Here is a 14824-nt window from a genome sequence, read left to right on the forward strand (position 1 = left end):
TATAAAATAAGACCAATTGATATAACAAATGATGCTATTTTGTGATTGATAGAACTTGATAATGATAAAAAAAATCAGTTGTACATAATGTGACAAGAAGGGCCTTGACAAAAGGAAAAAAACAAGGTAAAAGAAGATTATTTGTGAGAAAATTTTCTTTGAAACTTTTAAAATTGTAATAGTTGTAAAGTAATTTCGTGGAAGTAAAGGAGAAAGAAGGAAAAATAAAGGCAAAATTAAAAAATTCATTCTGTTTAAAATCACAAGAATCGTAGTAAACTTAATGTTAAGAGAGATAACTGGTCTGTTTTACTGAATCTTGTGATCATTAGTTTAGTTTTATTGTTTATTTGTGTTATCTAATGTATTGAATGTGAATTTTTTGAATAGTGAAACATGTGTGTTAGTTGTTTCTAATTTTTAATTATTTTCATATTTTTACTAATATAGTTTATATACATGTATAAGGGGTAGTTATGGAATAAAAATTTCATCTCTCTCCTTAAAATACTTTTTTAATATTTTTTTATTTGAACTAATTTGTTACTATAACGTTAACTTTAGGGGAGGTTTTTATAATTTTACAAACTTGAAGGGAGGCTAGTGAAATTGTTAGAAACCTTAGAGGAGGTTTCTGAAATTATCCCTATTTACTAACTCGCACTCGGAAAGATTTCTGATTCTTCAGGCGATTTTGGGAGCGTCGCTACACGCTCCATCACCATCACTGGTAACTTCGCGCGAAATTACAACTACCATTTAAAATTACGACAACTAGAAATACGGAAGCCCGCAGCCCAACTTGCTTTCCGCGCGCGTACCGTACAATCCTAACAAACTTTTGTTTCTCTCTTTTTTTTTTTTTTCCCAAACAATATTCACGTCATGCCACTCTTAATATATGAACATTCTTAAAATGGAACTTCTGCCCTTAAGGTAAAAAGTATGCGTCACATGTATTTTGGACTTTCAAAAAATATATTATTAAGTAACTGTTTCTGAATTATTTAGAAAAAAAGTACTATAATTTTTTGAAACCATGAAAAAGCATTTTCAGTTTGCTATAAGGTAAATGATATTCATTATTTCAAGTTATCCAGATGACTATATGAACACTAAATTTGAAAAGAATTAATTAGCTTTTCCTATCTCCATCTAAGTGGAAATTAGAAGTTTTCATTAGAAAATTATAAGTGTGTTTGTCGTAATTTTTTGTTCGTCTGTATAAAAGAGATTGATAAAAAATTTATATAATTCTAGAACGTACTAATTTGAATAAATATTACACAAACTTTTAGTGACACCAATAATGTTTTATACTAACTTTAATCTTGGGTTAATACACCTTTAGTAGATTGGTTTAACTTGGAGAGGGTTCTGAGTGTCATGGGGTTAGTACACCTTTAGTAGCAGTGGCTTTACTGGCCTTTCCAAAAATCCCACATCGATCATTGGGGGGGTTTGGGGTTAGATTATTAGTTTCCTGGGTGGCCTCAAGAGTTGCCGGCTTTTGAGATTTACCTGGGATTAAGGGTTAGTGATTTAATTCTGATTTCTTCTGTTGAAAGATCTTGGGTTAATATAAAAAAAAATTCTAATTCATGAAAAAATAAAACAAAAAGGAAAACAAAGAAAAAGAAAACGAAAAAGAAAAGGAATTGAGGGTGACCTGGTGCGCAGACTCAACTTCCACATAACACAAAATCACTGTTGTTTGATAGTGGAAATATGACAGACAAAACTCAACTCAAAACAGACACTCTATCAATTTCTAATCTTCTTCAAGAACTGTAGCACACGATGTCACTCTGTCCCACAGTTTCACGCACAACACACATTAAAACAAACATCAATCATCCCAATTATACGTATAAATCAACCTAAGAACAGTTCTCTACATGTCACTCTGATGTTTTGCAACTATATTTTTGTGTATAGTATTTGTAAATATTTTTATAATATATCATTTTAAATATGGAGTCTGAAAAGACTGCTCTGTTTGCACTTGATTCTTCTTCTAACTCTTCCAATAAGCTAGTAATGGGGAGATGAGAGTCAGAGGGAAAAAGGGTATTTGAGAAAACAGAGAGTTGTGAATTAAAGACTGATGAATTTCAGTTAAGTCTGTTTTGGTGTGAAAAAGCAAATTGAGCGGGAAAAGAAGTTGTTTCTTGAAGACCCTTTTCATCAAAAAGGTTCTTTTCTTCATTTCCTATTTCTTCTTTGGTTGCCACAAGTCATATAAGTGGAAAAAGGGATAAAAGAGCTGAAAAAAGGGTGAATCCGAACAGTTTCTATTGACTGTTGATTGGTTTTTGTTCCTTGGGGTTTAATCAATTTAGTTGCCATATGTATTTTTAAGTATGTCAACGTACTCGTAAGAAAAAAATTCTTGTTTAGTGACGAATTTCTTGGATACTTATTCATATATCGTGATAAATTCTTGGTTTCTGAAAATTTTGGTGGGGGTGGCTTTCGTTTTTGTTTCGTTTATCCCTGGGGTTGCAATTGTTGTTGCAGTTTGTAGTGTTTTAATCTTTCTTCCTTTTTCTTCAGTAAACATAATTTTTCTTGGATGGTTATTGGTGTATTTGTTGCTTATGGGCTCAAGTTCCAGTGTTTATAGCTTGTGGACTCCTGATTTATGAGTTCTTAATTGTTTGTTTCTGGGGATTTAAGCTTGTGGGTAATCCAAGTATTTCTGTTTTACGAGCTTAGTATGTTGATTCTCAAGGTTGTTTCTTTCTTTCTAATTTTGACTAAACAATAAGTATTCAAGGTATAATTAAATGGGAATGAGTTGTAATTTTGTGATTCTCTCCTCAAACTCAACTGCTATGTGCAACAGAAATTGATTTCTAGTTCTATGTTAGATGCTTTTGTTGAGGCTGTTAACCTATTCTGTGAAGACTTGTGAAAATTGAATTCTGAATGGATAGTCTTCACTGAATTTGAATTCACTTTCATCATTCTGATGTAGAAGACAGCTAGAGGAAAATAAACTGTTGATAGTGGAACAAAAATTTGAACTTCTGTTTTTTGAATAGAATACCAGATTTTTGTTTTTTGTTTTTTTGTCTATTAGAAACTTTTGTATTATCTGAGGCAGTGTGGTTGAATGAAATGCATGTTGTAGAATCACATATTTGGAGAAAAGCTCATATGATATTGCGGATATGCCCTTACTGGCTTAATGACACTGGACACGAGATTGAACTCAAACACTCAAAACTTTCAGTGACAGAGATGCTTTCCTTTCTTTTATGAATCATGGTTTTCTTGTCTTTGGGTTGTATGTTTTATTTATTTTTCCTTTGTTTGAGGGGCAGTGACTGGCGAGATCACCAAATATGATTGTTACCTTGAACTTGATTCCCTGAATGGCTGACACTTCTTTCTTTCTTTTCTTTTTCATGTTATTCTTGATAACTTTCCCTTTTGAATCTCGTAATTGTAGTAGCTGATTGAGTGCTTTTTACATCAGAATACATAAAAAATGCATTCTACAACGACCCAATATGTTGCCTCACGGAGAATGGGCTTGTATGAACCAATGCATCCAATTGGCATGTGGGGAGATTTCAAAGGTAATGGGTGTCCCAATGCATCTGCTTCCACGATTCTACAGGTTGAAACCAATCTAGATAACCAGGTGACTTTTTATCTGTCTTTGCTATTTATTTCTTTGGCTATGCATTGTTTCCCATTTTGTCTGAGTTTTAAAATCAATTGCGCAGTCAGAGGACACTTCACATGGAACATTAGGGACTCCTAGCAAATACGATCAAGAAGCTAGTAAACCTGTTGATAAGGTAAAGATTTTGCAATGTTCTAGCAACCTCATTAGTTCATATTGTCTATCCTGCATCTTAAACGGTTACTATGACTAGTAAGTCTCTACATTCAAAGAATTCCCCCACTTTCCATAGTCTGGCATGTGGAGACATGTTTTGATTGCAAGGATGCTCTGATTTTTGTCCATACTTTATCTTTTTTTTCCCTTCGACAATTTCTTTATAGCAGATAATTTACCATAACAAAAGATGTATATGAAACTCTTAGCGTGATGGATGTGGACTTTTTAACTCTATGAAGTGCCTTATGGACCATCCTAAGATAAATACTGGCATCCTCTAACTGTTTCCCCCTTGACCAACTATATACTCTGCAAACAACATTTTTTCTTAAAGTTCACCTTGGTCAGCAGGCAGATTGGGTGTCCTCTTTCGGGTGGATGTCAATTAGTCTTGGCTTGCTGGTGTACAATTTTGTCTTTCTTCTGTTGACAATAACATTAAATACTTTGAATGAAAGGAAGACATAGACTAATGGGAGAGTGGCAGAAACCATTTTAGCTATTGATGAGGACTTCTAACCATTTTCCGGATGAGAAGGAAATTGCTTTACAATTTTATTGTAGCTTGAATCTCCAAATATATGCTGTGCACGAGTTTCTATTTTTCTTTGCATTCTGAGCCACAGTGTATTCAATGAGTTTGAATTTTCTGAACTGTATGAAACATTGGTAATGGAGCTTGAGTTGGTCTCGCAGGTACTGAGACGTCTTGCCCAAAATCGTGAGGCTGCTCGTAAAAGCCGTTTACGCAAGAAGGTAAATTGCCAGGAATACTATTATAGGTGCCATGTAATCATTGTTATATTGATTGGGTTATATAATATCTACCAAAAGAAAAACATTGTTGTCACTAAATATCTTGCGTAATATCCAAACCACCATGTACTTAGTGATCTGCAATAATTTTTGCAGGCATATGTTCAACAGTTAGAAAACAGTAGACTTAGACTGGTGCAGTTAGAACAAGAACTTGATCGAGCTAGACAACAGGTAGAAAGAAATCTTCATCTTTTTGTGTCCTTTAGTTTTTCTTTAAAATTGCTTCTATGATATAGCACAATAAGTTTTCTAATCCTCTGAAGAATTTGGTTCAGGGTTTGTATGCAGCTGGTGGATTAGATATTAGTCAGTTAACTTGCTCTGGAGCTTTAAACTCAGGTTTGTGGGTCTATTCTTAGAAACTATCTTGCTAAATTGTTAGTATCAACCAGGTGGTATTACATGTGTTACTGACATTCCACGTGAATTCATACTTGATGGATTCTGAGTTATGCTTGATAAGCAGAAATTGTTAATAGCTTCCTTGTTTGGTACTTTGTAATTGTAATTTAGCTTTGTTCTGATTTTGTTTTCCTATTAACATTCACTTTTTCAACCAAGCAAGATTCATATTTCACATTCCTTGTAGTCATCTTGTTTAAGGGAGTGGATGATAACTTAAACGGTGGTTTATGTCGAGTATTGCTTGAACTACCTTTTGTAATACTCATTTCATGCTAATTACTTCAAATTGTAATGGTTAATTATCCCCCTGATATTTAACTTATTTTACCTTTCCCTGTCAGTTATAAGTATCTACTTTGGAGATGAACCATGATCAAATTGAGAACACAAGTGTAACTTATGCAGTTCTGAGAAAAGTACCCCTAAATTTTCTATATGGCAAGGATTCTTGATTAATAAAAGAACTTTTGGTGATAATTTTCGCAAAATGTGATCCAATAGAATTAAGGGACATGGCAAAGTTTAAGGACTGAAGTTGTGAGTAAACACTATGTGTCATTTTAAATAGACTAACATTTCACAGAAGAATTTTAAGAGTCATACCAGAAAATCCTAATGATATCAAACCTGAGTTTACACTTTCCAGTTCTCCAGGCATTGCTTAATTTGACATGTAAATTGAAGGTCTCATTTTGTGAATGGGCATTGGGTAAAATTAGAAGATTTTAATTTGTACTTGACCTCTGATTGAAACTAATTATTTCAATGAGTGAAGAGCTTGAGAGAATGCCTAACACATGATATAGCTTGCAGCTTATTTCATTCTTTAAGAAACTTTTACTGTTTCATTTGGTTTTTAGGACAATATTCACCCTTTCCAATGACAAACTCCCTTTGCTCTCTGGTTGTACACTTGGGTCAAGTTTACTTTCCTTAAGTGAGCCTCCATGTTATACCTGCAGGAAGTGCTGCATTTGAAGTGGAGTACGGACGCTGGGTGGAAGAACAAAATAGACAAGTTAATGAACTAAGGAATGCTTTGCATTCTCACATCAGTGAAGAAGAGCTACGTCTACTAGTTGATGGTGGCATTAACCATTATTTTGACCTCTTTCGTATGAAGGAAACAGCTGCCAAAGCTGATGTCTTTTATCTCATGTCCGGAATGTGGAAGACATCTGTTGAACGGCTATTCTTGTGGATTGGGGGGTTCCGCCCTTCGGATCTTCTAAAGGTAATTATAAAACTCCAACTCAGTTGTCATGTAATATCCTCATTCTTCTTTGATTAAGATCAGGTAGATATCAGTGGATTCCAAATTTGAGTTGGGAAACTCAGGGTTGATGCATTAGCTCAGAAAGTAACTCACCAGAGTCCTAATAACATGTCTTGTTTAAGTATAAACGAGCAACTAAATCACGCAAAAACTCATCTTTGTTCCGCTACAAAATGATGAATTTTCTTTGAAATTATTGTGTTTCTATGGAGGTCTCTTTCACATTCTTAGCATGATTTTTTTTTTTTGGGAGCAAATTTAGTATGATTCTAGGCCCTATATGATTCTTATTTTTCTTTATCTCTTGCATGGTTAAATATGTGATGCATATTATCAATCTTTCTTTAAGTACAGATTCTCTCGCAACACATCCAGCCTTTGTCAGATGAGCAAGTCTTGAATGTGTACCACCTTACACATGCATGTCAGCAAGCAGAGGATGCTTTATCACAGGGAATGGATAAACTGCATCAATTTCTGGCGGAGTCAGTTTGCCGTGCTCAGCTCAGGGAAGTTAGTTACCCACAGATGGAAGCTGCAATAGAGAACTTGGAAGCTCTAGAGAGATTTGTGAAGCAGGTAATTGATGGAATCTGAGTTCATCTTTCTGATGTTTTATAACTATAAAGTACTCTAGGCACCAGTTCCCATCCCTTGTAACAAACCGTTAATAGTGATTCTTTTATACTCTGAGCTTGAATTTCTGCTCCTTAAGCCATTGACTTCTTACTGCGTGAGATGCTGGCTCCTGACTGGAGAAATTATGGATGGAAATTAACTCCTGTACTCCTTTTATCTTTGCTTTAAACTCCCTTGATTACTTGGGAAAAGAAGAAACAAAAGGAAAAATTTTCACTTCTAGTTGTCAAATTCTTGTCCTTTATGCTATGTTGTATTATGTTTGAGTTTATTTGCTGCTCTAGAGGAATTCAAACACTCTGGTACTTGTGACTTTTGAAAACATATTTTCCCTTTTGATAGACACCGTGCTTGATTTTGTCTCTAAACAGGCTGATCATCTTCGCCAAGCAACATTGCAGCAGATGTCTGGTATCTTAACCATCCGGCAATCGGCTCGAGGCCTTCTTGCCATGGGGGACTACTTTGAGCGTCTTCGAACTTTGAGCTCCTTGTGGACTAAGCGTAACAGTGAGCCTGCGTGATGGGGAGAGGAAGATTTAGATGATCGTTTGGAGGATTTGCGAGTCTCAAGTTCGTTTGTTTGCGCTTCACTGAACTACACCTATCAAACGTGCTCTCAGCTGCTGCCATTTTTCGAACAGCTTCCTATCGTCAAGAAGTTGTACATATATATCTGTTTTAATCAGGAGGAGTTTACACTTCATTTCTGTTTTGATGTACATTTGATTATATGTCTTTAGAGAGTATCAACTAATATATTTTGGGCCTTTCTGAAGTTTCTAGTCAGATCATCCTGTATTATAATTGAATTCAGTGGTAAAGAATATTCCAAGTTCTCCCAACTTTTGACTTCTCTTAGTGCCGATGTGTTCCATAGTGGGATTCAACTCTGATTCCTGTGGGGTTTTGCTGGGCAATGGGAAGTGCTTTCGCTTTCCCACAACACCTTGAGGAGATAGGATGCGTTCTATTTCTGACAAGACATTCCCTGTTCTAAAACAGTTTCTGTTTTCGGCAAGTCCAATAACAGTGCCTGCACCATCATCGGTGGAAAACCATCACGTGTCTAATCCAGAAAGGTGTTCTATATATTGTCTACCTTTCGAAAAACAACTCCAACCAGCCAACACATGCAGAAAAAAGGGTTGACATGTTGATTGGTATCATTTTAGAAGCAAGTAGGATGGCAAACAATTAAAGTATCTGTACGACGGATGGATTCCTCAGCATTTCAACATGCATATTGTTGTGTTCTTTCAATTGTCCAGTACCCATTCAGGGACAGCTTGACATGTTACAGCATTTAAAGACAATTGCTACAACCTGATATGTACATCTAACGTAGTCATGCCAATTATAGCAAACAATAAAACAATGGCATGTGCAAATTCAGTGAGTACCTTCCTCGACATTAAATTTCCAAGCACAAACCTAACAGGTGTTTTTTCAATGTTGTCTTCAATTTTTACATTCTAGTTTTCTAGTAATTCCCAATTGAAGGAAATACAACGGGGCTCAGATTGTAAACTTGGAGTTCTCTGCATATCAATTAGTTCTTCCTCCTCAGAAGTGAACTCCACCAGGTATCAATTCACTGTCAAAACAACTGTCCTCTGAGTTAAAACAAGCTCAGCATATGGTGCCTAATCTCAGTTTGCACCAACTACTTTGTAGATTCAGAGTCAGCAGCACTTAATCAAATAGTACTTTTTTGCCAGCCAGTTTGTCTCATATCGCACTCCAGAGTCAAACACTAGGCTTTGAGTTGTAGTTTTACGTAAAGATAGATTGTTGATGTCATTAGTGCATTATTAATGGATCTTCTGGCTTCTTCTTTTACATATCTTGAATGAATGAAAGTTATCCTTCAATAATAGAACCTGTAGTACGTAAAAGATTAGTTGTTGTTACATGTTGTTTCAATTAGTAGCAATGCCATGTAATTTTCATGGACAAAGGCTACTATTTGCTCAATATGCATTATCTGAGACACTTGATGTGTGTATTAACATTTGTTCCCAGGTTAGTTAAACTGTGTCTTTTACCTTTAACATTTCAGATGGGGGTCTGAATGATCAAACTCAAATTATTCTCCAGTCATAGCCTGTCATGCAGGGGCAGTTTACCCCTTATACCTGAAAAGGAGGAATAAGATCCATTTACATACATGGGAAATGTTTAATAGGACCGCGTTAACCTGATCACAGCATTAACCTGGGGCAGTTTGCCCCTTTTACCTGAAAAGAAAGAATAAGATCCAACTTCCTCTGTTGTTAGATGCCTTGAGGACAGCATTACCCTGCGTGATTAGATTTGTTATGACACTTGTAGAGTTAAATAGTACATAGTAGCAGAATTAACATGAATTTTTTTTTCCTCTTTCGGTTTCTATAAGCTTTCTATTAATTAAGTTGAAAGGAAACTCAAATCATCAAATTTTAAAACTCAAGCATTCCAAAATGACATTTTGTCTTGTTACATCCTATAATTCAAAAAGAGTGGAGAAGAATCACAAACAACTTGCAGGTTGCAGTATAAAAAACAGTTTGCATCATATGATCAAATCCAAATTGATTTAGATCAATATGATATACTATCAAGTCTATCACAGTTTACAATACTGAAAGATTCTTCAAGAATTGTGCTTTACAGTAAAATGGCTTACCAAATACTTTTAACAGTACCACCATTCAACTACTAAGCCACCTGCTCTCGGGAAATAAAGTATTTGAAGGCTTTGTAGTCTGCCAATTCAAGCACCATAACTGGGCTAACTCCAAGTTCCTCATAAACTCATCTTACCAAACTACAGCATCAAGTAATGGGACAATCAACTAAAGGTTATATTGATACCCAGAAAAGGTACTTATTACTATACTTCAATTGCACTATATTGACCATGTTTTGCTTATTTGCTGGAACTTATTAAGTACTCATGGTAGTACTGAAATACAATTGCGCAATATTTCTGCTGATTATCTTTGTAGCTCTTCCTTTCGATCCTGGTATATTATGATAAAAACATATTTCTTTGATCTCTCAAATCCATTCACTTCATGGTTACTTCTGAACAAAATGTATGAAAGTGACAAGATTTGAAATTATGGGCACCTGTAGAATCTGTGCCCAATATAGATGCGCACTTTTTTTTTTTTGGTTGTTGGGGGGGGGGGGGAGTGGATCTTGTTCTTTTTGCTAGGTATGCAGTTGTGACGGGGGCAAACAGAGGGATTGGAATTGCAATCTGTAATGGATTAGCTTTCCATGGAATCACAGTGGTGTTGACTGCAAGAGATGAGAAGAGGGACTCGATGCTCTTCACCAGCACAAAGGGACAGGTGGGCTTACTGCTCTCTTTTATAAGCTTGATGTGACAGATTCATCTGATGTTGCTTACCCAGTTTGGAAGGCTTGACGTCTTGGTACATGATAAATCCAGTGAAATTTTGGTTAATTAAAATTTTTTCTTCAAGATCCTAATGGAATTCACCCCTTATTATTATTTTTTTGGGTTTAAGGTGAATAATGCTGCGGTTCTTGGAAACATTCATGATCATGATGTTCGAAGAGCAGCATTAGTGAGTATTTATGTTGCCTGTAAGTCGCACCTTAAAAACACAGTTTAGACTGGCTATTAAATGATGCAGAAGTGTGATACGCGTCCTCTCATTGGACATCATACAGGACATGTACGTGTATCATAGAGTGTAACACTAAAAATCGTCAAAGTATCAAAATCTATAGATTGCGATATTCCTCACCTTTTCTTCAACCTTGTGGATTTTCGAACTCTATTACTAGTTTTCCTTGCTAACTTCTGTTTAATTTGTTTTGAACAGCACAGGAAACTGGAGCTCGAATTGACTGGAAAGCTGTATGCAATGAGACATATGAAATGTCAGTGGAATGCTTGGAAACAAATTGGTCCAAAAAGAATGGTTGAAGCATTCTTGCCTCTTCTCCAATCATCTCAATCCCCAAGCATTGTCAATGCTTCTTCTCTCGTAGGCAAGCTAGAGGTATTGAACTCGAACATGCAATGTGCTTCTTTAACTATATGATTTCTTTTTTGGGTGTTTTTGTCCATAGTTGCAACGTGCAACTACTTCCTCACCATTGATTTATTTGGATGAGGTGCTGAATGAATATCTAAAAGACTTCATGAAAGCAGGTGCCCCATGGGGCCAAAGGCTGGCCTTTAGCATATGCAATCTCAAAAGCGAGTCTGAATGCTTATACAAGAATTCTTGCCAAGAAGTTGCCTAGTTTCAAAGTGATTTGTGTTTATCCCGGTTATGTGAAAACTGACATGGGCCACAATATTGGTTTATTGACGCCAGAAGAAGGTGCTGAAAGTCCCGTGAGGCTAGCTTTGTTGCCTGATGATGGTCCATCTGGCTTGTTCTTTAGTCAAAAAGAAGTATCATCTTTTGAATGAGAAAACCATCTTTAACAACATTCAGTGTAGCCTAGAAAATGTTGCCCCCTATCACCGTTTCTGCTTTTCTTTGTGTGTATTGCAGTGCCATTTTCAAGACTATGCTGTACTGCTCAGCAATCAACGAACATTTTTGACCATCTACTGGTTGTTACGTATAAACATCTACTGGCTTGGTTTCTGCAACACTAATTCATCGATCCATTGGGACGTTAAGAGGCACTGAACTAGGCAATCTGCTTCTTCAAGAATATGGATTTTCAAATTCTTCATCATGCATAGGATGTCATTTTAACTTAACAGAGATGAACTCACGATAGCATCACAGTCTAAACCTTGCTCAACTATATCAAGATGGCTTGGCCTAAATCAGGGTGGCGAAATTGTTCAAGTTTGGATCTTGGCCTAGGCTTGGAAAAACATCACTGCTGCTTTCACATGACCACTTGATTTAAGATATAAGCAGCAGGTTATTTATCACCTAGCTTCTGAGGATTGTGGAACCAAACGGAATCAACAAGCAAGGGGATGATTAATTTGAAAAAATGTCTTCTTTCTTTCATGTTGTAAAATCATGTGGTATTAATTTTTCTTGTTTCAATAGTAAATCAAGAAAATTGCTTTAGTATGGCATTTTCTTTTTGGTCAATGACAGTTACATGTATAATTGTCAGATTAATTTGTAACGATCATATTACTACAAATATAGCTGCTACAACTGGTACAAAGTTACACACTTTATACTAAAACATAATAGAAATTTTTTTTTTTGTAAATTGTAACTTAGGTGGTTAAAATAGAATTTGTAAACGAAATAGGAATTTAAATACTATAATTCTCTCATTTAAAATATATCTATCTTATTTTTAAAAAGAATTGTAACAACCCAAAATAAATTCCTTGGAAGTTGTAATTCATTGAGAATTTCGTCAATTCTAATTATTTTGATAAAGTAGTCAACTAAAATTAATTCAGATTTTGCTTATTAAATATTTAACAGTACGACCGACCTCTCTACCACCAATCGAAATAATCTCAGGAGATGGAGTATTTAAATGCTTTGTCGCTTGGCAATTGAAGAACCAAATCTGGGCTAACTCCAGATTCCACAGAAACCAATCTTACAATACTTGCTACAGCATCAACCAATGGAAGAAGCTACCAATGGTAATAGTCTTGCCCAGAAAAGGTACTTAAAAACATCTTCTTGAATTCCTCTCAAAGTATGTAAAAACTAGAAAGTTAACATTGTACTTGCACATGAGAAAGGAAATCATCGTGCATGTTATTGAAAATTAGTTAGCTTTTAGATTTTAATTTTAACAACGTCTTATTTCACAAGTTGTTCTATCAACTTCTTTGATTTGCAATTTGAATTCTAGTTTGATAGGATTTCATCCTGCAATTTGATTTTTAGTTTGATGGCTTTTATCTTTTGTAATCGTTATCTTTGTAAGTCATATTCTATATAAACTCTCACCATGCATTATCAATGACATTGAAACAACACCGTGAATAACAACATCATTTTCTAAAATTTATCACACATTAAATAGTGAAATACAAGTGCATGATATTTCTATGGACTATAAATTATAGCTCTTCCCTTTGATCCAAGTAAAATGTGATCATGGAGTTATTTTGTGTAGGTATGCAGTTGTGACTGGGGCAAACAAAGGGATTGGACTTGGGATTTGTAAGCAATTAGCTTCTCATGGAATAACAGTGGTGTTGACTGCAAGAGATGAGAATAGGGGACTTGATGCTCTTCACCAGCTCAAAGAAACTGGTGGGCTTTCTGGTGATCTACTCTTTCATAAGCTTGATGTAACAGATTCATCTAGTGTTGATTCCCTTGCTGAATTCATCAAGACTCAGTTTGGAAGGCTTGATATCTTGGTATGACAAAAATAAATTTTGCTGCTCTATCTATCGAAATTTTCTTTAAGATCATTCATTTAATTTTGGGATGTCATGTCACATATTGATGAAAAGTGATCATTGATTTAAGATCCGGTGGACAATGCGGGGATTGCTGGAGCCATTGAAGATGTTGATGCCCTACGAGCTGCATTGGTATGTTTTTGCATTCATTTTATTAGTTGTGATATGCTTCACCTTCTATACAATCGTTGTTAATAATATATCTAATTGTTACTGAACAATGCAGGAAGCTGGAGGTCTAACTGACTTTAAAGCCTTCTGCACTGAGACATATGATTTGTCAGTGGCATGCTTGGAAACAAACTACTATGGTCCAAAAAGAATGGTTGAAGCATTTTTGCCTCTTCTCCAATCATCTCAATCACCAAGAATTGTCAATGTTTCTTCTATTTTGGGCAAATTACAGGTACTGAAACTTGATCCAATCTGCCCCTTTTTTTTTGGTGGTTCTATCCATAATTGCAATTTAATTTCTTCCTTACCCTCACATTTTTTTTTTCCAGTTTACACCAAATGCATGGGCTAAAGGAATACTAAGTGATGCTGATAACCTTACAGAAGAGAGAGTGGATGAGGTGCTGAATGAGTATCTTAAAGACTTCAAAGCTGGTACCCATGATGCTAAAGGCTGGCCTATGGCATATACCATCTCCAAAGCTAGTCTGAATGCTTATACAAGAATTCTTGCTAAGAAGTGGCCTAGTGTCAAAGTGAATTGCGTTTGTCCTGGTCATGTGAAAACTGACTTAGGCCATGACTTCGGAGCACTGACTGTAGAAGAAGGCGCTGAAAGTCCCGTGAGGCTGGCTTTGTTGCCTGATGATGGTCCTTCTGGCTTGTTCTTTAGTCGAAAGGAAGCAATATCTTATGAATGAAATGCTGTAATCTTTAATAAATATAACAGTATCTGTATTGTAAGAGAATGTTGCAGCAACTGAGTTTGTGTTGGTTATTTGTGTATTGGTGCCATTTGATCTTCATTTAAGAATAAAGAAAATGAAAAGGAAGTAGTGCCGCTCTTGGAGTATCCCCTATTCAACCAATCACTTAGAAAGTTGTGGAAAGTCCAATTATTTTCTTTGTGTGGATCTGAAACTGTGAAGAAAGCTAAGATAAGCCTGAAATATATGCCAAGAACCATAGGAGATGAATGAAGAATCATTCTGAGGAGAAAAACAAGTCTGATGAGATGCTTGTAATGGAATGGCTAAGGGTCACGAAAGAAAGTCGAAAGGATGAAACTACAGCCTTTGGATTCCAGCCCAATAGCCACCAAGAAAAGGGATTCTGGGTCTCAAGTTCCCTGCCTGCATGTTAGGGTGCCTTAGTGCACCATTTGCCAGTTTCTTAGCTTCACTTCCTGAGGGTGCTTTAAGTACGCCCGTCTGGTTCATCCTACATCCCCTTTCCCTAATATAGGAATAGGGTCGTTTGATAATTTTTG

At 35.8% G+C, this 14824-nt stretch overlaps 2 protein-coding genes and 1 pseudogene across 5 annotated transcripts; all 3 read left to right on the forward strand.

The window, feature by feature from the left end:
- Positions 1 to 1756: 1756 nt before the first annotated feature.
- Positions 1757 to 7840, forward strand: LOC113700959 (TGACG-sequence-specific DNA-binding protein TGA-1A). Of its 2 annotated transcripts, none has more exons than XM_027221387.2 (9): positions 1757 to 2195; positions 3485 to 3652; positions 3738 to 3812; positions 4553 to 4612; positions 4769 to 4846; positions 4951 to 5014; positions 6043 to 6314; positions 6711 to 6935; positions 7367 to 7840. In XM_027221387.2, the coding sequence occupies exons 2-9, from the start codon at positions 3497 to 3499 to the stop codon at positions 7517 to 7519; spliced, it is 1083 nt and encodes a 360-aa protein (XP_027077188.1). In that variant the 5' UTR covers positions 1757 to 2195; positions 3485 to 3496; the 3' UTR covers positions 7520 to 7840. The 2 variants fall into 2 exon arrangements, with proteins under 2 accessions (XP_027077188.1, XP_071915730.1); XM_072059629.1 differs by lacking the exon at positions 1757 to 2195 and adding an exon at positions 2253 to 2361 and having other exon boundaries at positions 7367 to 7653.
- Positions 7841 to 9502: 1662 nt separating this feature from the next.
- On the forward strand, positions 9503 to 12061 carry LOC113701363 ((+)-neomenthol dehydrogenase). 3 transcript variants are annotated; one of them, XM_027221977.2, is made up of 4 exons: positions 9503 to 10420; positions 10517 to 10576; positions 10838 to 11017; positions 11170 to 12061. In XM_027221977.2, exons 1-4 carry the CDS (start codon positions 10385 to 10387, stop codon positions 11434 to 11436), a joined length of 543 nt encoding a protein of 180 aa, XP_027077778.1. In that variant the 5' UTR covers positions 9503 to 10384; the 3' UTR covers positions 11437 to 12061. The 3 variants fall into 3 exon arrangements, with proteins under 3 accessions (XP_027077778.1, XP_027077775.2, XP_027077776.2); XM_027221974.2 differs by having other exon boundaries at positions 9504 to 10336; XM_027221975.2 differs by lacking the exon at positions 10517 to 10576 and having other exon boundaries at positions 9509 to 10336.
- A 23-nt stretch (positions 12062 to 12084) lies between these two features.
- Positions 12085 to 14407, forward strand: LOC113701365 ((+)-neomenthol dehydrogenase-like; annotated as a pseudogene).
- Positions 14408 to 14824: the final 417 nt, after the last annotated feature.

Source organism: Coffea arabica, chromosome 7e (genome assembly GCF_036785885.1).
Source record: "Coffea arabica cultivar ET-39 chromosome 7e, Coffea Arabica ET-39 HiFi, whole genome shotgun sequence".
NCBI lineage: Eukaryota > Viridiplantae > Streptophyta > Magnoliopsida > Gentianales > Rubiaceae > Coffea > Coffea arabica.